Raw genomic sequence first — 27,218 nt, forward strand, 5'->3', positions numbered from 1 at the left:
AGTTTCAAAGTAAATCTTCCAAAATGACTTGAGTTAAAACTCTATCCTCTTCATGACGACTCAAATAGCATTTCAGCAGAGTACATGACATGATGTGTGCCTTGGTATGTGTCTCGAGTGAGAATTGCAATTCTTTGTGCAATTAAGCAAGTGGGATAAGTGCCCCTGCAGACAGAATTTGTTCTTATCTGGTAGTGAACATCTGAGTAGGTTGATGATGGTGTTTCACGCCTGGCAATGCAAACTGGGAGGTGAGGAAGGAAACACTTAGATGACTGATTCCTCTGAATACACATTGAGCTAAAGATGGTGATTGAAGCCTGTTGAAGGTTTTTGTACATTTTGTAATTGATTATGAATAAACTTGGAGTGCTGCAGAGCCGGGGCAAGCGGTAATGCAGGACTGGGTAGGGAGAGAGATGGATGGCAACGAGGGAGTGAGTCAGCAAGTGCAAGCCCTGTGCAATGGCCTCCCCGTAGTCCCTGGGACATGTCTGAGCATGGCCCACAGTTCCATATATCAGGTTTGGCTCTCTCAATATATAGTTTAGGGCTGAACTATAATCAGAAGTTTCAACGGAGATCCTATGGGAAGTCAAGCAGGGGTAAATCCTTTGGAGCAGTGATGTCAGGGAGTCGCATATGTAGCCATCAGGGGCTGAACTTCTTTCTGTGGCTTGAACACCATGACCTGAGATCTGCTGTCACTCCAAGACTGAGTTCATTTAGTGGTCTTGAAGTTCAGGAGATGTGTCAGAAAAAAATGGGGGAAATTATACAAATGAAAGAGACTCCCCTGTGATTTTTCTGAGTTTTTCGTAGAGGAACAGGCCAGTGGTCATTGCAGGACAAATATAACCACCTTATTCCTTTCAAACTGATCAACACAATCCATATTAAAAATTACCCCAAAATGGTGACTTTCACACTTGCAAACTGGATATTATGAAGCCAGGGAATCAGAAAAATATTGCACACTTTATGCCAGAATATAATCTGTAACATTTCTTTTTTCCTTCTCTTCGAAAATATGTACTGACACACTTTTTAAAGTACATCACAGAGTACTTCATGTTTCTGTAGAGACTCAAACATCTTAATATCTACTTCACCATTTTTATGGACCACTGAGCTGGCTGAAAAACAAGTCTTTTTCCCTCTGGATTGAAATAAGGCAGACAGAGGATGTCAGGTTCAGCTGATTAGAGAGTCAGGCTTTTTTTAGTCTGGAAAGATTATTTATTCTTGTAGATTTAAAAACTCTTTAGTTGGGAATAATTTAAATAACACTTTATTTAAATGATGACAAACAACAATATTGCAATTTGTAGGGTATGCAATGCATTCACTTTATTGTAGACAAAATCATGACATCAATAACGCTGGTGAAGAAAGTATCTCAGAACGAAAGCAGGAAAATATCAGAACACCTGTGATTTTGGTGATGATGAGCAAGCCTTTCCAATTCAATGAGCTTCATCTAACAACTCATTTGATTTAGTGACATGCCCAGTTATTTAGACTTGTGTGGATACATGGGTGGTTTTCACATTTTCTGACTTTTTCTGTGTATGGGTATATAAACCTGGAAAATTAAGTAGTTTTTCCAGAGGCTTTTAAAATGCTGTCCTACTCTGATACTGTCTTACTTTGATATTATCCTAGTCTAGTTTGTTTCTATAAAGCATGTACTGCCACAGAAATTCTGAGTTAGTTCCAACCTTCATTGCAATGGGAGGGGGTTTATCAGCACAGGCAAAGCCTCCAAAAGACAAATTTAGGTTATCACAGCAAGAGCAGGGAAGTTCCTAAACCATTTGAAGAAATCTCATTATTGTCCAAAACCATCAAGCTCTGCTGGAAATCCAAGCCCACCTTCTGAAAACCAGGCATTAGCTCATGAAGGAATATGTCCTTCTTAAGGGAGGCACAAACTATCAGAATTTTAGTAAGCATGTTAAAAAGAAGAAAATAGTACTTAGGGATCAGATCTGATGGCTAAGACAGTAAGGTTGATTAAATGTCAAATCATTAAGAGTCCTCTGTTAAAACACTTCTTACCCAGGGTAGGAACTTTGACAAGTTGGTGTATACTCCGTACTTCCCTTGCCTTCCACACCCTTCTCCCCAGCTGATGATACCAGTAACAAAATAAGTGCCATTGTATTGGGTTACATGGGGGCCTCCTCCATCTCCTTGGCAGACATCTTTTCCATCTTTATCATAACCTGCACAGAACATGTTTTTTGTGACCGGGCTATTAAGGGCGAGCTTGCATGTGTCCCTGTCCACATAAGGGATTTGAAGCACTTTCATTCTTTTGACTGGCTTTGCACGTTCAAATGTGTTTCCAAAGCCACTGACAATTCCAAACGTCTGTTTCATCAGAATGTCTTTAATAAAGTCTTCTTCTGGAAGGCATGCTGGGACAACATCCTCAGAAAATGTGATAGGTTCTTCTAATTTGAGAAGGGTTATGTCGCTATCAAAAGTTTTTTTATCAAATTTAGGATGTGAAATTATTTTTTCCACTCTGTGCATTGCTCTACTTGGCTCTTCCTTTTCTTTGTCCACCATCCCTGTGCCAGAGTATTAAAGCAGTTGTTAATAAGACAATACCAGCAAGTCTAAGCTGCACCTCATTAAATAAAGGGACCAAAGTTCCTTGCACTTCTTATAGGCATTGTACTGTACAAATAAAATAGACCAGTCCTGATGCTGTAGCATTTTATACCCATTTTGAGGGGTTTTAGAGGGCTGCCAAAATGCCAAGCAAGTAGAAAATCAGAACTTTGTTATCAGAATAATGCTCTCAATGAAAGCTTTGATATAAAGTTTTGGGCTTCATCACAATATTCCCAATGGCACTCTTACAATATACCACCAAAAGCCTCAACACAGAAGGGTCTTGCCCCATAATTTGTAGAGCAACATAGTCAAACAGATTTAAATAGGAAATAGCTATTCATTGTCTCTTAAAACTTTAACGTTCTGCATACAAAAATTTACAAGTTTATATATATTTAGTCTTTCTCAATTTGTGTGAAGTTTCTTTGGGAATTAAATGGACAGACAATTGAAGTTTAGGCAAACACAATTTTTGCTTTACTGTTGTAGGCTGAGTACAATTTTTACGACTCAGAACACCATTTTTCAGTGCCTAGAACTTGTGATAAACTACTTTGTCATAAGTGACATTAATAAATAATAAATTAGAGGTTTCAAGTATGAAACAGTCTAAGGTTGGTATCTACATGCTGTCAAAACAGTTATTGCTAACATCTGAATGAGGCACCTGGAATTCTTCAAGGTTTGGCTAACAAAGGAAATTGTCTAAAGGTGTAATGTTAGACAAATTTAACTACATCAGCTCAACCTTACTTGCCTGCATACCTTCTCAGTTTATACTTGGCTTCTGTCATGTACAAAGCTTCACTAGGCCAAGCCAAGCTTACCGAAACTGTCCATTCAACAAAGTTAATATGTATTTCACTGTCAGTTGAGACAAGATAAGGCAGTGAGAAATAATGAGGGTAAGAAAAACTCTGACAGAGTTCAGTGTCTTGCATGTGGAGACTAGAACACGGGATAGTTTATTTTTGTAGTAAAGGGCAAAATGAGAAGCACTTACCCACAATAACCTGTAAGTTTTCAACCTGTTGAACATAATGAGCTCCAGAAAGTATAAAATACTCATTCAGAATTGTCCCCCCACAAAACCATTCATTGTACTCATCTGCTAGTAGAACAGCCTGCAAGAGAGAGAAGAAAGCTAAAGCACAGAAACGTATGTACAGAGAAATCCTGAACAGCTAGCTGAGATTCAAGTAGTTTTCTTAAAGTAGACATTTTCACACGTATTTTCTGTCAAAGGCATTCTTCATTCAGAGGTGGTGAGAGTTCCACTGAGGTGTAGCCACCACAGCAGGAAACTTGTCAAGACAGACCTTTTTCCTGGCTCAAAGCAGAGTTTGTGCATTCAGTTATTTTACCAACAGTTTTTGTTTGCTATTTTTTGAACAAAATGTAGCTAATATTGTAATAGCACTGTTCCTACTTGGGTTTTTTGTTTCACTTTAGTCTTGGCCACAACAGGAATTCAGGCTATTCTGATACCACCACACTGCAACCCAAACAACGGGGTGGCTGGCAGGGAAGGGGCCCTGTGGCTCACCCATCTCTACGTCCCATATCTGCAACCCGACTTCTCTCCTAGCCTCCCCCTCCCAGCATTTGCTTGATGCTGAAAAGGAGGCACAACATCATTCATGGTAGGAGACCTGTGTAGAAACACAGTACTCAGGGGAGTGGAACGACCACCCAGAATGCTGACGCCAGGGGAGTCTGTCTCAAATCAAGCTAGGTCCCCTTGGCAAGCAGGGATGAGCACGATGAAGAGTAAATGGCTGCCAGTCCTCATGAGTGGGGTCAGGTGTTAAACATCCCAGGACAATGGTACCTTACCTGCCATGGGGACACTCTGGGTAAACTGCCAGCCTCCCCCGTGACCTCCGGATGGCTGCTTAGGGCCTCGGTGGTTTCCTCATTTTCAGGATGAGCATCTGGAATTGCTGTGGTTCCTGTGACTTTCTCTTGACCGGCTTCATGATTTCTCTGAAGCTTACCACATGGGAACTTGACTGCAAAGGCAAAATCAAAATGCTAATACTTGATGTCTGGATGGTAGTGGGACTTCGAGGCATGTGTCACATGCTGAGAGCAAGGTGTTCCTGTCCATAACACTGAGTAAACAGCTGTGAAGGCTCAGCTGCTGTTACCAGCCTTCACTTTAGCTCAGAGCTACCTTTCTTGCTGATTTAAGCCAATATATAGGATGTGGAGGACCACAGTCTTCCATCTCTGTGGGGGATGGTGCCTGCGCTGTGCCTGAAGCACCAAGCCAAGAGACATACAAGGGATAGTAACCTTCAGCAGAGCAGAAGGACAGAGAATTGCTGTTGACAACAATTTCTGTCACCGAAGTGCCATTCAACAGAGCTTGTCTGTCAGAGCCCTTGGTATAAGGGACAGTTTCATGGTCAGAAAAGTAAATCTAGCTTTGAAGATAGCTACCTACAGTGGAGGAAAATGATTTGTAGGGAAACAGGTCACTTTCAGGGAATCTACTCTTCAGGAAAATGAGAGAAAACTTGCTTACCACAAGGAAAACTCCTTGACAGCAGCCTTTTGCAATCCAGTTAGATATGCAGGTGTCCTTATCAGGGTTGGCTCTGCTAGATTTTTCAAGACATTAACAAAATCTTTGCAAATGCAAAAGGACCAGAATGCTTGAAAAATTAAAATAATTTTCCACTTCTAAAACTTGCACATTTTGAGCAAGTGGGCAAATGGGTTCAGTATTTTCAAAGTATTTAAAAGCTAAGCATCTTTCATTATTGGCATCATTATTTTTGTGTACCTGCTGCTATTAAATCTTTTGTAATTGGAAAACAGGGCTAAGTTTTCTATGCTAGGAATTATAAGCTCACGACAGCAATTTGGTATTAAATTACAAACAGCATTACAACAAATATAATCAGACAGAAAAGTAGACTAAGATTAATAATTGTTAATGTTCACTTTGAATGCAGGCAAAACTGATGGATTTAAATTCAGTCAGTAGTTATTCATGTATCTTGGTTACTATATGTTAACTGCAGAAAACCTGCCTTTAGAAGGGAATAGAACAGGTGATATTTGAGGGGAAACAAGTGAGATATAATTGCAATCACATGATGTCACTACCACTAAAATTATAATGAGTCCTTGTGAACTGTAGATTGTAAAAGAAGTGTCTTGGGTTCCTACTCATTTGGATCTGTAGGCATTCAGCACACCCTGGAGGCTTTGAAAATGGACACCAATTTTTGCCAATGATAAATCTAACCTGTTCCTTTCTAACAAAATCTCCTGAAGCTTGAAAGGCCCCTTTCCGCCTGTGAGAGAAGAGGAATCTGACCTCCGCTGTAACCACCAGTTTCTCATATGGCTTCATACATACCTGCTGGGGCATCGGCTTTGCAGTCCACTCCGAGAATGCACCCACTTGTATAGAACACTTCCGTGAGCTGTTTTTTGCTACTGCACATCACTCACAGTTGCACAATTTGATGTTGCTTAAATTATGACCTTTAGCTAAGATTTTTATTAAATTTGTTGGCAACACCTCAAGTAAGCCATGTGAAAGGCATGAACAGTTGACATTATTCTTTATGGTGCAATGGCACATCAGCACTTCCCAAACATGGTGAAGATATGATGTGTGTCCCATAGAACGAACTTTAACTGTGGCTTCATACCTACAGGAACGCAGGTTTTGTTGTCATTGCCCAGGGCATAGCCAGCTGCACAGGAACATATGACTTCTTTGTCTTCAGTTTTGCAGAATTGCTCGCAGTTCCCGTTGTTGACCTTGCATGCATTTGGTATGACTGCAAAGGAGACAAATGTATAGGCAGGTTACAAATTCATGGTGATTCCATAAAAGCACAAGCAGCTCATAAAACCTTGCTTGCAAACACTAGTCCAACACCTCACCGTTTTGGGAAATTCTGCACAAGTCCTGCCGAAGGCATTAGTAATAACAAGAGTTGCAACTCTCATTATTTAAGAGATGGTAAACTGTCAACATTAGGTAGACCATTATTATTTTACATCTTATGCTGTGTTTCCCAGCTATAATGGCAGCTCTTTAAGGGCAAAGCAAGGGATAATCTGTACTTGCCAGAACAGCATTGTACTAAAGCAAAGATGAACATGGGTGTGGGTAAGAGGCTAAAATTACCAACAACTAAAGTATCAGTAATAAATGAAGTGTTAGACTCTTGGTAGACCCTTGCAGTATTCCTTTGCCACCTGTACATGGGTCACACTACTCACCTTAGCTCGTCCCTGGCATTGCAAGATCACAGGCAGAATGGGAGAGCTTTCCTGGCACTAACAGAGCAAGCAGAGGTAAACCAGTCCTAACAGATGCTGTCTAACATGTTCCTACAGGTTCACAATGAGATTACACAGCTCACCCACGCAGCTTAATCCACGCCTTAACTAGCCTTATAATGTCTAAAAAAGTATTTCCTAATATCTAACCTGAGTGTCCCTCAGAGTGATGGGATCCCATTACTTCTTGTCCTAGCTGTTCATCCTCATGAAAATTCTTGCTTTTATTACATATTTTACAAATTTCCTTGGTTGTGTGTTATGGAACCAAAGGTGAAATATTTTTTTGTGTTTACTGAATTGCCTCCTATTTAAGTTGGACCACTGTTCCAGTTTCAAAAGATTGCCTTAAACTCTCATCTTGACTCATGGTAGTCCTTCCACTCTGGAATGAGCTACAAATGCAGTGAGTAAACACTCTCTTCCATCTTGCATGTCACTGTGGAAAATACCAAATATCAGAGGTCCTCAGGCTCACCTGTGTGGAGCCCTGCACTCCATATAATCTTTCAACCAATTCACACCATTTCTCAGTCAGGTGTGCACCAAATTTAGAGTAGTTTCATCCAGACCGATGCTTCTCTTTCTGTTACAATAAAAGCGTTATATAAAATGATGTTAGAAGCCTCCCTTAATGGAGAGACCTGATATGTACTGCATCTTTAGCAGCCACCCAGCCTGTAATACTGTCCTTGAAGGAGACTGACATGATTTGCTCTTGACTAATGCAACTCAGCAGTTTCTTTCCTCCTTATTGGACACAAGTAACCTGGTACCTTAAGGAATAAAGACTTTCTTCTCCATTGGAAACAGACTAACATTCTTCTTGGTCTCTCTTCCAATATCCATATACTTAGATCAGCTCTTGATTTTCACATCATGTTTATCTTATTGTATTAATTCCTTAGCTTTTCTGGTTTTATGCTAGGATGTTTGCAATTCTTTTACATGGATCTAGTTTTTTCTATACTTCCTTCTGGAGGTCAGGTCATGAAGGAGCTCATGATTTTAATTAATCCTCCTGTCTTGTCCTGACCTTGGGATAGTTTGGACATATGTCTTAAACACTTAGGGCAGTGGCTCTCAACTTGTGGTCCGTGGACCCCTGGGGGGCTGTGATGTCATCACAGGGGATCCATGAAGGCTTAAAGCAGGGGTGGGGGACGTCCAGACCAGAAACATTTGGTCTAGCCTGAGGCAAGCACTGCACCTCCTTTTCCCACAGCCCCCTCCCCTCAATGGTTCTCTCATACTTGAGCCGCCCCCGGCTCCCACCTGCCCTGACATGCTGGTATATTCGGTGCTGGTATGGTTGGTAGGACCCACTTTAACTAGGTGGTTTTTCTCTTAAGGACATTTTCTTAATCCAACAGCTCTCTTTAGGGCCACAATGGGGCTGAAATCTGTTCCTCCAAGTGGTGGCCCTGGACCCGTAAACAAAAATATATGGTGACTGAACACACACAAACAAGGGGTGAGGTGAGAAGAATTGTAAAAACTTTTCATCAAATTTTAATGTAAAAATTAGCATCCAATTCAGAATTAGCACATTAAAATACCATAAAATGGGCCATTTGAGCAAGAAGAGTGTTGATGCAATTATTTTAAATTCATATGGAATTACTGCAATAAAGGTATTTTAATAGGAGTGTCTGCATTAGCAGATTAACTTATTTCCCCTTCTCTCCAAATCTGAAGACACTTCATGAGAAAATTTAAATAAATATTTGATGCAGTCTAGTGCTTTAAATCTTGAATTAAGTCTTGGTGGTCCGTGGCCACAAAAAGTATTTAAAGGGGGTCCGTGGTGAGAGAAAGGTTGAGAACCCCTGATTAGGGTTTTTTTGGGGTTTTTTAGAAGTAGCCTGATCTTTTTCTCTTTTAAAAGATACATTAATCTTATTCTCTTGTTCTTTTTCTTTACTTCCTCCATGAACTCTGTCATTTTACCATTACTTTTATTAAAGTCATCTACTGTCTTTGTATTGTCAGGCACTTCTGGTCTGTTGATTAAAATCAAATGTAGACGAGTGCACTCAAAATTGCTTTCTACATGTTTGTATGAGAAAATTTTTCTTGAAACATTCTGAAGACTCTCAGGGCACCCCATGTCCCACAAAGTACCTTTCCCACCTCACCTCTGGGATGTCAAAATCTCCCTCTAACTCTCAGCTCTTGGAATGTGGATGACTCAGGTGTTTGTTCAGTTGTCTCCAAACAGCCCTCTGTAATCACCAAATGACTTTTACAGCAAAACTGAACAACAAGGCATGCATCACGTCTGCAGTATGATTCACACACTTACTCTGTAGAGAAGCATCTCAGGGTCCAACCTCAAAGACAGGTGGGACGCTTCTTCAAGTGGAGATGTGATGTTTGTGTTGAGACTTAGACAAGCACAGTGGGTGATGGTGTAGGGTTCTCGTTCCCCTCTGCTCTGTTAAACCTTGTGGGGTTCATTTTGCCACCCAATAGCTTATGAATGGATAGTAAGGATTATTTAATAATCACATCTCCTGAGGACATGAAGAATAGCAGATTGTTTGTGCTGTCAGTTTGAAAGCCCTGCATATTGACCCCATATTTTACACTGACACAAATGTTTCAGTCCAAAATGGTATTCCCCTAGTGACTCAGCCCTGGATATAATTGCACTGCAGCAGACAAATGGGAGCAAGGCGGGTGACAAAGCAAAGCTACCATGCTTTCACTCATGTCACCCTGGTCCACAAAGCACAAATAATGTCAAAAAATTACCTGCATGGTTTAGGCAAAGCAGCACAAAGCCAAGTTAAAGCAAAGGCTGTACCTGTCTGCACCATCTGAAGGAGAAGGAGGACAACAGGAAGAAGCCACATTGTCCTGCAATGACCTACCATTGCCATCCTCCGAGCTCACCAGGCGTCTCCCACCGGTTTCTCTGCAGGGCTGTGGGACAGCTGCTAAATGAGAAACACTACAGTGCAAAGGTCATTAACTCACGAGAAAACAAAACCTCTAAGAGCAAAGCCTGGGCTCAATGTCAGCACGGGACAATGTTCAAACAGAAAAAAGCCACTGTGCTGCACCAATGCCACCCTGATAGCTTGCAGGCACCTTGTGTTGGCAAAGGCCCTCTCTCCTGCATGGGCAGCATGGAACTGGGTTTGCCACTGAGGCTGTGACACCTGTGTATCTCAGACTCCTCAGGAAGAGGGGAGTCCATAAACCAGGGCAGGTTCTGCCTCAGTAGAATAACATGTGGCTGCATGGCTAAACTTGGTTATGCTACCCAAATTCCAGATACCAGGCTGCCACTTGGTGATTTCCTCTGCCGGACCATGGTCTATGGCTATTCCCTTTCTCCCTGTCCACTGTGGGTGGCTCTACATCTTCAGGAAATCCTTGATGACATCTTCCCAAAAGAGCTTTACTAGCCAGGCAGCATGAAGCTAAAGTTATTGATCTGGCTGTTGCCCATGCCCCAAAGAAAGCAGAACAACCAGAGACAGAGTTTTGTGCTTCCCACAACCTGTGCAGAAGCAGGAAAGCGTCTCAGAAGTGAGGAGCAGCTCAGGGCACCAAATTTGCAGAGCTCAATAAGAGTATTGCAGAGATGTGGCCTCCCAGCTCTGGTAATGCCTTAGGAAGCAAGTAAAGCATGGAGCTAATCAGAACAAGAGAAAACAAGATAGAAAATTCAGTCTTTTTTCTGAGTAGGGCCAGTAAGGTTTTGCACAAAGTTTTGATCTCTTTTATTCCAAACCGTTGTAGTTTGAAGTGCTTCAGATAGGCTGAAATTGATTGTCGTGCTCATGGGTGAAGCCTTTGAATCCAGTGGAGCTGGTAAGCAGATATCCTGTACAGATGCAGCAAGCTGGACGGCACCTCTGGCACACACAAAATCCAGTCTCTGTCACAAGCACCAGGCCAGACCATACTTTCACAAATGCATCAATTTTCACCTTATTCTGGATTGATTTTTTTTTTTTTTTTTTTTTTTGGCTCACACCGCTCCATGGGGACAGCTGTTGACTGGACCTTGTGGTCTGGGGCCCCGCCTATGGAAGACAATATTGTCATGTGAGTCACCTGTGTCAGAGAGCAGTAAAGAGGAAGGAAAACCTTGCTTGTTATTACTGTGCTAGCACAGGTCACAAATGCATGACTGTAACAGTGACCCTTTGCTTGTGTTGCTCACCTGGAAACACAGAAAACAGGGACTGGCAAGACCTCCAGGATCACCCAGCCCAGCTCGCTGAGCCAACAAGGGATCAAGTTTACCTCTATTATTCTTGGCATGTTGGACAAGACTCCAGCGAAGAAGCCTTCTGAGAAATTGCTTCCAGTTGGACACTGCGCCTGCAGAAGTGTGTTTTCCTGACGTACTATAGGATACCATAACGAAGGCCAGCTTTTCCACACTCATTCCCTAGGGCAGCCCCCGTCGTGCTGCATGCTTGACAGCTAGTTACCTCTCCTGCTCTGAAAGACTACCAACACCAGAGACTTCACTGCCCTCCAGACAAAATCTGTTACAGGGCTTTTCTAGTCACAGTGTTAGCAGGTTTTCCCTGGGATCTCCCTGAAACTTTCTTGCTGCAACTGAGATGTGTTATGTCTTTTTATCTTCACCACAGACATGAAGATCTGATTAGTTCCTACCTCTCTGCAGCTGGCTTTTGCACACATGAAGGCTATTGCTATGTTTCTCCTCAGGCTTTCTCTATTTTACTGTGAAGAAGCCTCATTTTTTCAAAGCCCAGGGCTTCATGCACAAGAGTCTCTTGCCCAGATACATCATCTTGGACTAGGCCTGAGCAATGTCCTACCTTTTTATTCTTCATATTCTACCTTTTCAAAGCTGCAAAGTGATTGCACTCTACTTAACATCCTTCCTTTCTTCCTCTTCTTCCCAGGACTGGCTTTTCCTTGAAGGCTGAGGAAGCCTGAGCACTAGAGGATAGCTTAGAGCATCTCCTTCCACTACCCATGGTAAATGTCAGCTCTTGCCAAAACCAGCAGTGTTTGCTTGCCATGAGGAGTCCTGGTATTTTAAAATCCACGGTTACTCAGCAGCTGTGTGCTGTACCTCTTTCCTGGATTTTACAAGCTGTTCAAATTTTGCTATGTGAAATTACCCCCAAATAATTAGTCTACTTAAAAAAAAGTGTGCTTTAATTCTTTCTTTTGTTGTGGGTCCTAGAGCTGGTTATGGGCTTTGGTAAGAAGCCAAGATGCAAGCAGATGTTTCACTTATGTCCTCTCAGCATGGCAGAGACACTGTTACAGAATGAGGAATGAATAAGAAGCCCTTGAGCCTTAGGCACCAGAGGCACCATGGCACAGGATGAAAGGCTCTCTAGGAACCAATTTTGTTTGTAAAAGACAAATAAACTCTGATTGCAAAGCCCAAGGACAAAGCCTCTCATACTCTGGAGAATAATGACACTTCTTTTCTAAGCCCAGTCATGTTGCACACACACAAACATGGACTTTCATCACCCTCTTTCATGCTCATCTGTTAAACCAGCTCTCTGTCTGCTCTCAAGGCGCTACTTGGCTAGTAAAACCAGCTACTACCACCATTGCCAGAGGGAGGTCCTCCCCTCAGTAATCTCAACACCTATATAGTCCAGTTTGAGTTTTACTTCAGTCCTCAAGCTTCACTGAAGTAGAAGAATGCCCTTAGTATGAGTAAATTGGATTTGGGTAGCGCCTAGGCCTGAGGTTATCCCTTTGAAGAGGGATGCTTCACCCTGATGGAGCACAGGGCATGCCACCAGTGAACATGGGACAAGGGATTAGAAGGTACAAACAGGAATTCAGTGGACAGAAGTCAGGGAACTAACACTGAAGTAAGTTCACTGAGGGTTTATGCAGGTGGAGACCATCAAGCTCGGGTAACTGACCTCCAGTCCTTCCTGCCCACATTTACTGCCAACTGCAGCAATACCTTGCTGCTGTGCAGAGCTGCATTTCTAGTTTGTCAGCCTGGTGTGCTCACAGCACCTGCTGTACGAAACTAGCCAGTACCAGCTCAAACCCCAAGAGATAAGTAGTAGGTGTCTGGTGAAGTTCGGTGTTCCTCAGACAACAGGGGAGAAAAACAGATTGGAGGAACCTTGGAAAGGCCATCAGGGTGGTTAGGGGCCTAAAGCACATGATGTACGGGCTGAGGGGTCTGGGTTTGTTCGGCCAGGGACAGCTGGGGGATCTAACTGCAGTCTTCCACTGCCTAAATGGGGATTACAGCAAAGACAAGGCCAACCATTTCCCAATGGTGCCCACAGAAAGAAGATGAGGCAGTAGTTAGAGGTTACAACAAGGAAAACTCCAATTGGACATGAGAAATTTTAGCCATGAGAGTGCTAAAGCACAGGAACAGTGGCCCAGAGTGTAACAAAATCTCTGCCTCTGAAGTTTTTCAAAACTTGACTGGACAAGACCCTGCACACCTTGCTCTAACTTTGATGTTAGCCCTGCTTTGGGTATGGGGTTTGACCAGATCACTTTCAGCTGTCCCTTCCATTGTAAATTTTCCCATGATTTCTGTAACTAGGACTGAAGCTAAGAAGTTTTAAAGAAGAATATACAGAGGAACGCTACTCCACATACAAAAAACCACCAGAATGTGCCTGGAAACCTTATAGCACAGATCAGATCATAGTACCTGAGTAGACTATGTTTGGGAAATCATGTGTCGAGTTTGTCTCTTTCTAAGAAAATTAGTATCTTAGCATCTAACTTGCCATTTATGAACCTCTAGGCCAGTGAAAGTCTTTTAATTAACCCCCTCTCCCTTCTCTACCTCTTCATGAGCCTTGACATAAGGCAGGTGAAATTTGTCACACATATTTGTTTAGGGACATTCACTGTTTTTTCACTCTCAAATAAGACTTTGTCTTCATATATTTGTAAACTGACTGGAAGGAATAAATAAAAAAAAAAGAACAAAAAAGAAAGAATGTTTTATTTCAAATGCTGGTGTACATCAATATTGCACCTTACAGAAACACCTAGAACAAGTACACACGCAAGGAGCTTTCTGATCCTCAGCCATACACAGTCCAGAACATGATACAGAAAACAGTGAACATGCACTTTTTTTTTTTTTATGAGCAGAACAGAAATGTTAAAATTAAACTAAAGTGAAGTACAATCCACATAAAGCTAAACCCCATTTTAATTAGCTGCTGTGACCTAAGCAGGCAATTTTGTGGAACATGTAGTTAACACATGTTGAATACTCAACTTGTGTCTCAACTTTTAGCAAGCAAGCTTCCCTGCTTCCTTAATTTTCTAAATACATATGCAGGTAGAAGCTAAACAGCTCTAGTAGTAACAAAGTCCCTACTGAGCCAGCTGGCTGCAATATGAGGATTAACTGAAGTCCCATTCTTCCCACTTTCATCACGATTAGTGGAGGCTCATATGATGTCCAGGAACGCAAACAGACGGGAACCAAAATGCCAATATAAAAATAACCAAACAAGCAAACACAAGACCCCACTGAGCAGCCATTTTGTTGGGAGAAAGCCCCTCATTGTACAAATTCAAAACAACACCAACAGTCCACATACACATGCTTAAAGCCAGGAATAAAACAAAATGAAGCAGCACCATAACTTTAAGGAATCAGCTCTCAAAACAAGTTTAGCAGATGTGGCTAAAAATAAAAGAATAGCTTCCATCACAGAAACTGCACCTTGTTAGCTAACTGAAGGATCAAGAGCCACACCACTACAAATTTTGTCTCATGACCATTCTTACCCAGCGTAAGAACCTGGACAGTTTGGTATAGACACCATATTTGCCTTTCTTTGCACATCCTTCTCCCCAGCTAACAATTCCAGTAACAAAATAAGTATCCTTATATCTGGTTACATGGGGACCTCCACTGTCTCCTTGACAAGCATCTTTTTGCTCTGTTTCATAACCAGCACAGAACATGTTTTCTGTTATTGCAAAGTTAGTGGATTGCTTGCAAGTGTTCCTATCAACATAGGGGACTTCAAGCACTTTCAGTTTTTTGGATAGTCGTCCACCTTCAAATTCACGCCCGAAGCCACTAACCATCCCAGATTTTTGGTTCATCAGAACTTCATTAGCAAAGTCTGCTTCAGGGAGGCATGCTGCGATAACATACTCAGAAAATGTTATCGGTTCCTTCAGCTTTATTAAGGCTATGTCATTATCATAAGTCTCAGCAATGTATTTGGAGTGAACAAGTATTTTGTCCACTGTATGCATCGTTTCAGACTGTTCTTTCTTTTCTCTGTCCACTTCACCTGTACAAGATTATTAAAAGGGTCATTAATATGAAGATAGTACAAGAAATTAAGAACAACCTCGATAAAGGAGCAGAGTAGTATACCTATTCCTAACACTTTGCCTAAGCCTTTATACCATACAAGTAAACTGTAAAAAATGTATTGCAATATTTATTAGCAGCACATGGATCAGTTTCAGTTTCGACCTTCTGTCTATGGAGATTTTTGTTTACATAAAGGCATAAACTTATTCAGCTAAACTAATGCACCTTTGGGTGGAAGCTCTTACAGGAGCTTGAGCCTGGCTTCTATCAGGGAAGAGAAACTGGTCTGGGTCAAGACTAGAACAGTACAAATATAAAGTTGTGTTGATCTAGTATCACGCCTCAGAAGTGAAGCAGTTATAATTTGAGTTCATTTCTTCTTCCTCTAGTCAATGTGCAATAGCTTTCCTGAGTGTTCCTGCAGAAACAAATCTGTACACTTCAGAAGTGCCAGGAATGATAAGTTTTCTGAAGAAGCACTACTCTGATGAACACATGCTAGCCAACACTTCTAGAACATTTGTTCTTAATTACTTCCAACTAGCTGCAAAGAAGAAGGGGATGCACCATTATCACCTTCCACATCAGATGCCCCTGTTGTTACAAAGCAGGATTCCCACAATAACAAGGAATTATAAGAAGCAAAACAACAGCAAAAAAGTATCAAACCATAACAAAGTAACATGAATACATCTCACACAAGATTTAAAGCGCAGAGGATTAGCCTGCAACACATGCTGAAACATCACAGCAGTAAAGTAACCACTTACCAACAACTACTTTGATTTCTTTAGATTGGTTCATGCAATGAGCTGCAGTAAGTACAAAAATTTCATTCAAAATAGTTCCACCGCAAAACTCTTCCCCTTCCTCGTTTAACAAAACAGCCTGCAAAAGAGAACGGGTCAGCGCAGAATTAATGAGAGCAGTTGAACTTCAATAAGCTATAAATAGGTAATTGATTTCTCTGCATACTATATATATGCTTATTACTACAACATGTACTACTCTGCAGGTGTCTCCTAGTATTGCACACACACATGCATACGCTGCAGATTGGCATGTACTGCTACAGAGTCTCAACTGCCTTTACCTGATGTAGATGTTTGGCTTCCATGTCACCTCACTCACAGTGCTTAGTAATGTCTTTTAGGAACAAGACACTGATTGACTGAGCAGGGAGAGTGCAGCCCCCAAATCACCTCATCCCTTGGACTTACCACCCCAAAGAATTCCCGTCCAAGTTCTGTTCCTGTTTCACCCCACCCTTAGTGTTCTGAATACAGAAACTCATTTTGGCTAGTCCAAACTCAAGAGAAAAACTTAGATATGAAGACGTATTTGTGAAGTGAATGCATGCTTTACCTGATAAGCTCTCAGGTATACTAACTAAATGGAGTGCTATCAGACAGAACTGGAACATAACCTGCAAAAGTGACACTGATAGGCCAGCATGACTCAAAAGCCCTCTCTAGTGACAGGTTAAGCAACACCATCCAAAATTGCACAAAGCCTTTCATTTTGACATTTTAAGGCCGCAGTTTGCAGAACAGCACATCTAAGTGCCTTGGTTCACGCAATTCAGCTACCTCCAGCTACAAATGGCGTACCACATGGGTAACATTCAGAAGGCAACCAGGTTAAACGAACAATTGCACACTTCCCCTCAGAAACATTCTGCTTACATGCAGAGCACAAACACCAGATTTACCTGCCATGGACATTCACCAAGACGACACTCATCACCACCTACTATCCGGGTATTGACATACGGAGTCTTGCCACTTGTTCCATTGCCAGGACGGATGGTTGGGCTTTCTGTGGTAATAACAATGTCCTCCACCAAAGTTGTTCCATTTGTGGGAGGGCCATCTTGATCACTAGTTACATTGCTATTATCAGTGGGTAAAAAAACTGACCTTTTTTTTCTTTTCACATAAACTTTTCCACAAGGATACTTTACTGTAAAGACAAGAATGTTAAAATTAGAGCTGGACAGAAACACCAACACAAGAGGAAACTCCTTGACAACACCATCCCACAATTTTTGAAAACACTAGCAAAATCTTGGGAGATGCAACAAAGGAAGACCAGGTGGTTTGGAAAACAAAAACCATTTTGTAGTCCTAAAACTTGTCCAGAGGTTCAGTCTCTGGACTGTTTCAAAGTTTCAAAGTATTTAAAACATCAACTGTTTACATTGCTATATTCATGTACTTGCTCTTACTAAAACCATCTTAATTAGGAAACTGAATGAAGTGTTTTATTTTAGGAATAATACGGCTCATGACAGCAACTTATTATTAGTTATAAAGGATATAAAAACTGACATCATGAGTATATGGATGACTTATCCCTCCCCCCAGGTTTGTTGAAATACAACAAAAATGTACAAATGTAAATAGCATTAATTGCAATTGTTTCATGTCATCAGTTACTATTTGATTAGATTAACTGAAATCTAAAGTAGAAAAGTTTTTGTAAGCTGCTATTTTATACAGAATGTAAGTTTTTAAGTAAATGAGATATAACTGCAATCACTTTTCTCCTGTTAACAGCAGAGTTTACTCAGGTAGTTCTGTGAGAGGCACCTTGCAAAGGGTTCCAAATCAGCTAGATTTTGATAAATCCATTACATCACCTCCCACATGGAAGGCTTTGAAAATACAAATCAGTCAGCCTCAGTGTTAAATCTATGTCATGTAGAATACTGATGGTTCAAAAGACATCCTTTAACTGTGAAACAAATCAAGTTTATTACATGGCTTCATACCTGATGAAACACAGCGTTTGCCATCCTCTGCTAGAACATACCCTTTTGCACAGGAACACAAAACATCCTTCTGTACACTTTTCTTGATGCTGCAGAAGTGCTCACAGTCACCATTGTTTATTTTGCAGTACTTTGGTATGACTATAAAGAAGATGTTTGGAGAAAAACTGTAAACAGTGACTCCACAGAAGATCTTGAAGTTCACCAAATTAAACCACACTCTTTAAACAGGATATGTATCTCCATCTGTAAAGCACCTGAAGCACATCTTAGTAATAACATGAGTGGCTAACATTAGCTTATGTCTTACAAAGCAGTCACATCCACTGTATGAAACACACTTGGCAAGTCCAAGTGGGCCCAGTGGCCGTGTCATGGTGAGCTTAAAAACGCAGGGACAAAATGACAGTGGAAGACTGAATAAACCACTAACAGAGAAATCCAGATATTGGTACACCCTCACATGATTCCTCCCTCCTGCCTTAAAAAACTCAACTCCTCATGACTCTCCTCAGTCCTGTGTCTGAAGTTCAGTTCCACACCCTCCACTCTTACTTCTGGGCTGCCAATACATGACCCAGTGACATCATTAGGGTAGTAGCTGTATGCCACAGAAGTGAAACTTGGGAAGGATTTATATGCAAAAAATGATTCCTTGCAAAGTTGAAAAAGTCTCTGCATTGTCTACTGAAATCTGCCTTCTTTGGTTCTTACTGCTAAGAGCTGAGCAGGGAGGCTGTACTCCTGAGCTTGGAATAAAGGCTCTTTTCTGTCAGTTATAAGAATCCTATGTTGCTTAGTTTTTTATCATCACGTTTTGAGGATTCAACCACAGGTAAAGAGGCACTATCATAATTAAGAGGGCTCTCTTTGGGGCAAGTGTAATTTCAGAGCATTCACTAACGCTATCCAGCTGTAGAGCCAGCAAGGCTTCGTGTTTCTGGCACTGTCCTCCAGCTCACTGTTGACTGCCATCCTATTCTATGTATTTTTCCAAGAGGCAAATAATGCTGGTTAAGAAAGAGTTAACTCTCTATGTTTAAGCTCCCTGGGAAATTCACTGTCACAGTTCTATAAAACAGAAACCTACCAAATTCACAGTTCTTGCCTTGGTAACCATCCAAACATGAGCAAGTGTAGGAACCAATTCCATCTTTACAATGTCCACCATAGTGACAAGGATTTGAACTGCACTGGTTCCCATCTACAGAAACAAACCAAAAAAAGTTATTGTAAGAGTGTAAGCATTTTCAGTGAACTCTGAAGGGCTGTTAGGGTTAATAAGCAATCTTTCATCCTTCCTTTTAAAACATATGTCCTGCAAGTTGCCACATTCCAGATGGAACAAAGAGTATAAATGCAATCATTCCAAACCAGCAATGATTCATATACATATCCTCAGTTCTGCAATCTGGTTTTGGTGGCTACTATATGACAGTGCGTACACAAGCCTTGTTTTGTAGGAAGATAAAGTAATAAATACATCATGGTCAGAGTATACATCATTTACAGTGAAGGCTATAAAAGTAGACAGGACATTTCTACATTGCAACCACTGTCTAAAGGTATTAACCTCCTGCATTTCCCTACAATTGCTGCAAAATAATGACAACTCAACTTTTATTTCTTTAAAGGTCATCTCATCCCTTGTTCATGCCTTTTGCCTGCAGTGCTGTTCATTTAAAGACACCAGCATATTAATCAGAAGATAAAACAAACAAACAAAAGCTTTACAAAGCCCTGATAAATTCATGTATGGAGGCCAAATTTCTGGTTTGTGCTGCTTAGAGTATCAAAATTTTCCCATTGCATCTGTTGAAGTATAAGCTTGAGCTTCAAAAAATCAGCTCTTACCCCCCACTCTCCACATCTATGCTGGGATCTCACACATTCGAAAGGTAGTTCTGCAGCCTTCCTTCCTTTCCGTGACCCAGACACAACTGGCTGACCTGACTCCAGGGCCCCAGGCACACGTATCTCACAAACGCAGTTACATGTAGGACAGTGAGGCTGCACTGTGTTTGGAGACATATTCCACATAGTAGCCTTTTCTCCCATCCCCCAAAGGCATCTCACTCCCATACTGATGCTCACTGCCATGGTCTCTCTCATCTAGTGACCTGCTGTAACAAATAATGTGTTCCCATCACATGATCTTGCTGGGCTCTTCTGCACTGTTCGATAAGAAAAGCAGGATATCCGGAGAAGTGACACTTGCTTAATAATTGGTTGCTTTAGATAACACACTCTTCAAATTCCTGTGTTTTACCACCTGTTCTGCCCCCGTTTGGAGCAGCTGGAAGAACAGCGATGCTCACAGAGACGACAAGATGCAAGAAGCTGCTCATCCTAAGGATCCAGCTTGCCACCTGCATGGTGGCTCTGGCCTGTGACCTCATCTGCTGCAGTTTTATCTGCCACAGGGAACATCTGCTGGTCTTTGTGTACTGCCCCCACACCTCAACAACCCTTCTGTACCTGCACATGGCCAAAACCAACAGCACTCCAAATGCTGCGTCTGTGTGGTCCACCACAGAGGCGTTGAAGACTGATGTCCATCCTCAACAGAGGGAAGGTGAGACCACCACTTACCAAAAGAAAGGCAGACTCGAGGCCTGCAGCACAGCTCCTGGTTTCTGTCTCCTCTGCAGTGCCAGAGAGCTCCATTCTGTAGTGGTCTTAGCTAAGCAGCATCCTACTGTTAGAAACCATACTTGTTTAGTTTTTTCCTACACTGTAGTTGCTGCTGCGGTAACGAGTTTTATATCAATATTGCACAAAAGCAGTGACAATCCCCTACTAAAAAAGGAAGTGAGAATGAATTGTTCTAGTAACTTGGCTTGTGGTTTTCAGTACTTCTGAACACCAACAAAGCATTCGTGGACTGTGGTTTAAAATGTACGAAATTGGTATTTCCGCTAAGACCACTGGCACTGATGTTCTGCTGCTTGTATTCTCATGAGAAAATGGTTTGAAATTTTCCACTCCTGTTCACTGCAACACTGACGCAGGCTTTGCTTGAAATTTCAGCCTATAGGTTGCAGAATTCATCCCCTGCTCAGAGGATTGTGAAAGTCTGCATCTTCTTCCTGGCAACTGTCTTCAATTTTCTGCAGATTCCAAAAGACAAAGCTGAGCTGTCTTTGGCCAACATTTTTGAGGTACACCTCCTAACATGCAAACCGGACAGATACTTTCAGAAGAACACATTACCAGACATTAATACATTAAAAGTCTGTCCCTGCATAGTGATTACAAACATTAGAACCCTAATAAATACAACTCAAACCTTTAGGAAAAAAACAGAAAAGACTGGTAGGTAGTATCTGCTAATCTACTGGCATGTCTTCACTGAATGCCAAACAGTTCTGTAGAAAACACATCCCACAAAATGCTCTGTAATACAGGAATCAGTAACACTCTGGCACGGAGGGTGACACGAAACTGGCAAGCGACTCTGCAATACAGTTTAATAACTTTGTTTTAGGTGCAGCATTTAAATGCCACCCTCATTGCATCTTGAATTCCCCCATCTGGGGCTGCCCCTCTGGAGGACAACTGACCAGCAGAGTCACACATTCAGTTTCTGCTTCTCACTGGCCTTTGCCTGCAGAGGGCCACTATTCTTTTTTTGAGAGGACAAAGAACATCCCAGCAATTGGAAGCAGCTGAACCTTGCCTTCGAATGAAGGGACTGGGCTCAAGCAACAGCAAGGCAGTAAATCAGATTCCTTCTTCAGAGGAAACACAAAGTGAGGGTGTTTCATGGTGAAAAGAGAGGAAGCAAGGGAGCAGGAAGCGGTTCCTTCAGAGGTGCATCCTTTTCAACCTTGCAATAAGGAAGCTTAATTCTCTAAACAAACACAGAGTGTTTCTTACCTACATAGACGTTCCAGAATTCCTCCTACAGGTAGGTGTGGGAAAAGGGGGATAAAAGGAGACAGAAAGAGTTAGATGAGAATTACTGAATTCTTCAGAAAAATATTAGAGCTTTCATACAGACAATATTTGCAGCTAACAATTGTTAAATCTTTAAGTTACAGGCACATACAGTGCCTTGCAGCCTGCTATTACCATTTGTCCTGGTTTAACCAGGATAGGGTTAAGTTTCCCCAGCAGTGGGGGGGGAGCTCTAGCCGGGTTATTCAGATACCATGCGGATGTCACATCCTGGCAGGTCACATTTTCCTGGCGCGGGAGCTGCGGTGCACTCGTGGTTTTGTACATCGTGCTTCAAACTGCTGTATTTGGTAGCTATTTTGCTCTGTTCACTGCTATCACTATTACTGTTATTGTTATTGTTGTTGTTTGTTGTGTTGCTATTGCATTGTTGTATTAAACCTTTCCTTATTTCAGTCTTGGGGCTTTGTATTTCACTCCCTTTGTGGGGGAGGGGCAGCGGCCGCATGGTCTCAGACCCTGGCAGGGGCTAAACCACCACACCATTTAATAAATTAGAACCATATGATCCATCTATAGTGCCCAGCTCTACAGAAACAATCTCATGCATTTTCAAAAACTCCTTAGAAATTTCCCAGTGTGACTCACTCAGCATAAGGCACTTGATTTCTTGCATAACTGTATCTTTCCATCAGTTTTGACTGAATTTATTTACATTCCTGTAATGCCAAATTCTCAGTCTCCATCCCCCCTGTCCCATCAGTCAGGACCTCAGAAATCCTGAGGTTTAAAAATATTTTGTCTGATTTGTGTTCTTCTCTCCCTCTGCACTGAGGACTCCAGGTATGCTGTCTGTCCAAGTCAGTCCTTTCCAGTGACATCTGGTGACCAGGCAGAACAGGCTGTGCTGGTTCTGCTAGAGATCAGCCAACCCTTATGCTCTGAATTACCCTGGTGATGCACCCATGACTCCCCATGCAGGTCATCTCAGGGCCACTCCAATGGCCATCAAGTAATGCTAACGTGAAATGAATCTGGCCTTAACTCCAGCTTTAGGGTTGTTCTTAACAGCCACATAGCTACAGATGATGTTCCCAATTCCCTTCCACCACCAAGTCACTTCAAGTTTTCAAATATCACCTTTTCTACTGACTCCAGCCCCCATAGCTGTCCCATCTCTTTAACTCTCTCTTGAGCTTTGGAACAAAATGCATTTCTGTCTGAAGTTAAGCAGTCTTCAGGGTAGGGCAGGTGACACAAGTCACGCATACAAACTTCTTTCCATGTGGGCAATTAAGGCAACATTAAGAACTGTCTACAGTATAGGTTCTGTCAACTCAGATACTGAAAAAGAGAGCCACAAAATGATAAGCACTGCAATGTTGCTTGAGGTAAGTTTGGCAACACTCTCCCATGAAGTTCCGTGTCAGCATTTGCCTTCTCAACCTTCCTGTGGACTCTCCACCTAAGAACTCCTGACCATAGTCATGACGCTCAGCTATGCCACCCAGATAAGGTGAACATATTTCCAACATGGGTAGTGTCAAAGCATTTAAAGGTCAAATACCTCACAATGGCAATTAAACGGATCACAACAGGTAAATGAATGGAAGTTTTAACACGGGCTGGCCTTGCAAGAACTAAATTAAGACTGTTACTGTATGTTTATGCCTTAGCAGTTCCAACCACAGTCAAAACCACTATTTATTTTGTGTTAAGTGACTGAGAGTAACTTGTGAGACCTTAATACTATTTTGTAAACATGAAATATATAGACCTATGTTTCATATTAGTTCATCCTTACAGTTTTCTCCTGGTCTTCAAAGGCTTCTCTTGCTTCTTCTTTTGAGCAGCGCTCCTCATTGCATTCTCTTTCAATATTCCCTTTCTTCACTTCCTCCCAAAAAGAGTTAGCACGTTTTGTTCTTTCCAAGAACTTGTCGGCATTTTCTTTCTTGATGAATACTAGACAATAAGGGAAATGATCGGTGGCACGTAACATTTGGTGGTGGTGAAGAGTCATTAGAAACAAGTGAAGTAGAAATAAAACCAAAACAGACCCTTTCACCACTCTACCTTTACACAACATTACCTGTGAGGTTAGTCCTCACACGGACTGGTACATCTCAGGATGTCTCAGAGCAGCCTCCCTCTGAGAATCAGCAAATCCAGGACAAACTGTAGGCCCCCAAAATTCTCTCCTACTGTTTTTAGTCTTGAAAATAATGCAGATTGCTGCTGAGGGCTTATATTTCTGTTGCTCCTGCTCAAGACTCTAGTCGTGAACAGAATGACTCTCTATGAAGGCCAGGGAGACTCCATTGCTTGATTTGGTTTTAAAGCTGACCACAAGGCAACACCACCACTTGCTCCAGGGGCTTGTTGTGCAGAAACTAAATTCCACACAAACTCAAGACCCAGTAATGTATCTACTGACAGATGGGAAAAACCCATGCCTGAGTTCTGCTGCCCTTCACCACCCCAAATCCCACTGCACTGCCTTGGGGTCTTCCTTCTCTCTTAACAGTACCTCCCAATTGCCTGTAGAAATGTTTCTGCCTTACAGATATGTGTGCAGGTAGCGCTAAGGCAACTGCATTCTAAGGCTTAAGAAAGAGCAGAAATAAATTAATGTCAGCTTTAGCAGGAGAGTACAGCCTGAGGTCAGTTTGTTGGGCTGTTTTATTTTTTAAAAGCGTAAGACCTGTCACAGAAGTGTAAGACCTGCTGCCTTCAAGTTTAAGATGCAGGTAGCTGTTGATTTAAACTGAAGGATCAGAGGCATTAAACTCAGCTCAACCACTTGGCTGCGTGAACAATAACGTTACTCTCCAGTGACTTGTACACACACTACTAGAGAGGAAAAACAGAAACAACACTGGAGTAAACAAATTGCCAATTACCCTGTAAAAAGCATACATTCTAGTAAAGTTTGCATAGTTTGGAAGCTGGCATTTAATTATGTTCTAAATACCTGGAATTTAAAGAGAAAAAATACTTTCCAATCCCAGACTGGACTGTGGAAGACAGTGCTACAGATGAGACTTCAAGGCCAATGGCTTACGCTCAGTGGGCAGCTTGCACGTACCTTCTGGGGCATTCCTCATGCAGCTCAATTCAGCAGTAAACAAACTTGCTGATAGTAATCATATACCCTAATATCCTCTAAGCAAACACAAAGAGGACTTATTCTGCTTTCACCGAAATTGGTGGATCAGCCACAGGGAGCCAAATTCTGCTAGTGCTATTTATATTAAGCCATCCCACAGAGCCCACGCGTAATTTGAAGCCCTGCTTATTCTGAAAAGGCTCTTCGCAAGGAAGGCTTACAGAAAGTGCTTGTAACCTGTAGGTCAGCAACTGTCAGTTCATTCACCCACTATCTTATTTGCCCTCCAATCCCTCTCTACGGTGACAGGAAAGTAACAGGACACAGCCGGTGGGGTTATCGCCTCTGTATGCCTTTGCCTCCACATCACCCGCATAAGCGGATGTTTTCATAAACTTGAACTAGATGATTAGTCTTCTGAGGCTGGCCGTTCTCTTTCCCAAGCTTTCTGTCACGCTTCCTTCTTTGGAGACATCAAGGAGCAGCATGCATTGGTCAACTGAAGTAGGATGTTCCAGAAACATGTGGAAGACCTCATTTTACTGCCCTAAGTGGGCTGACTCACTGAAGGAAGAGTTAACAACTTTTGAAAAGCCACTTGCTGATGCTGCTCTGGACTTTGGTGTTGACCCTGGCGGCACAAACAGAGGGTGGCCAGGACATGCCCCCCTCTGTGCCCCAGCCCCTCCATGGCCAAGCGCACCCAACCAAGCCTTGGCCAGGCTTCCCCTCACCAACAGGAGCACCTCAGGCTGCGAGGGCAGCTGTCCTCCCGCTGCAAATGGCGGGGAGGGCCAGCAATCCCATTTTATAGGGGGGAAACGGGAAGGCACAGCAGCCTGGGAAAGGCCTCGGGGGACTGCAGCGGAACACAGCACCCTAAGGGCTCAAGCACCCCGAGGTGCCCTTTGGCAGCTCCCCGCCCCCGAGACGGGGCTCCCCGTCTTTCGGCCGGGTGCGGGGGGCGGCACAGGTGCAGACAAGCCCTCAGCCGTTTTGGAAACCGAGCGCCCCCGGGGAAGACGAGCCCCCCGGGGTGCCTGCTCCTGACGGCGGCAGCTGCCCGCGCAGGCAGGGGCCGGCAGGGCCCCCTCTCTCGGCGGGGGGCCTCTGCCTCTCACCCCCGCCCCCTCCCCGCGCAGCCCCCGCCAAAGGTTGTGAGGAGGGGGACGCTCCCCAAATAAAAAAGGCGCCGCCTTACCGCCTCCTTCAGCCCGGAGCTCGCCCGCCAGCACGGCGCAGAGCAGGAGGAGCAGCCGGCGACCGGCCATGGTGGTGGCGCGGGGACCCCGCTGCTGCCGGCCCTGCGGGGCCGCGCCGCCGCCCGGCGGGACGGGACGGGACGGGACGAAGCCGCAGCCTTCAACCCCCCGGGCGGGGAGAGACTGAAGCGGAGTTGCTTCACCCTGCCCAGAAATAGCGGAAGCGCCGGGGAAGGGGGAAAAGCCGCCGCAGGATTTCTCAGCCGGGGGGACGGCCTGATGATGAGGCTTTTCTTCTGTCCTTTTTTTTTTTTAAAAAAAAAAAAACAAAAAAACAAACAAGGAAGCCGGCTTTTTAAATTGTACATTTTGTTGGCGGGGGAGGGGAAGGGAATCGTCACTTTAATAAGCAAGCGCTGGCCGAGGCCGGCGTCGCTGGCAGGTGTGGGGCTGGGCGCCAGGCTGAGCAAGGGCCAAAGCTGGGCTCTCACCCCCAAAACACCCACCACCCCTGGCAGCTCCCACCCATGTTTCCCGCACCCCAGCACCATAACCTGCTGGCTTCGGCCCCTGACACCCAGGGCCCGGTGACCTCAGCCTGGTGCTCGCCAGGAGCTGGCCTCCATCTCCCCTTTTTTGGGGGGTTTGCCTCAGTTGTGCCCAGTGAGGTCTCTGTGCGCTGTGGAGGTCATGTTCTTGGTGCTTCCAGAGCCTGCGGTTGGGTCGCCTTCATCTTCTTGGCTTGCTTAAACAGGCTGTTATATTAAAAATATAACTTAAACCCTGCTTTGTTTTAAAAACTCACTCTGTGCAGCCATTAGTACTGGTTGGGTTTTTTCAGCATTTTACCCTATTTCTGCAAGGTGATGATTTGTTCATAAATGTCAATATTTACACTGGAACGTTAGAGAAGAAATTGTCCTTTGGAGCATGGAAAACCCAAAACTATTCTAGCTTGAGGAGTCTGGAGGGATGATTTCGCAATGCTGAGTGCCTCAG

The 27,218-nt window shown here is 43.0% G+C and overlaps 2 protein-coding genes across 2 annotated transcripts; both read right to left on the reverse strand.

Annotated features, from left to right (window-relative positions):
- Positions 1-1,284: 1,284 nt before the first annotated feature.
- On the reverse strand, positions 1,285-11,679 carry LOC141939456 (coagulation factor X-like). Its single transcript, XM_074859222.1, has 5 exons — positions 9,749-11,679; positions 6,300-6,431; positions 4,465-4,640; positions 3,632-3,752; positions 1,285-2,579 (listed from the first exon to the last, which is right to left on the reverse strand). Exons 1-5 carry the CDS (start codon positions 9,822-9,824, stop codon positions 2,032-2,034), a joined length of 1,053 nt encoding a protein of 350 aa, XP_074715323.1. The 5' UTR covers positions 9,825-11,679; the 3' UTR covers positions 1,285-2,031.
- A 2,195-nt stretch (positions 11,680-13,874) lies between these two features.
- F10 (coagulation factor X) lies at positions 13,875-26,408 on the reverse strand. Its single transcript, XM_074859220.1, has 8 exons — positions 26,219-26,408; positions 23,713-23,873; positions 21,888-21,912; positions 19,099-19,212; positions 18,009-18,149; positions 16,947-17,197; positions 16,006-16,123; positions 13,875-15,209 (listed from the first exon to the last, which is right to left on the reverse strand). The coding sequence occupies exons 1-8, from the start codon at positions 26,286-26,288 to the stop codon at positions 14,662-14,664; spliced, it is 1,428 nt and encodes a 475-aa protein (XP_074715321.1). The 5' UTR covers positions 26,289-26,408; the 3' UTR covers positions 13,875-14,661.
- Positions 26,409-27,218: the final 810 nt, after the last annotated feature.

This window comes from Strix uralensis, chromosome 2 (genome assembly GCF_047716275.1).
Source record: "Strix uralensis isolate ZFMK-TIS-50842 chromosome 2, bStrUra1, whole genome shotgun sequence".
NCBI classification, from domain to species: domain Eukaryota; kingdom Metazoa; phylum Chordata; class Aves; order Strigiformes; family Strigidae; genus Strix; species Strix uralensis.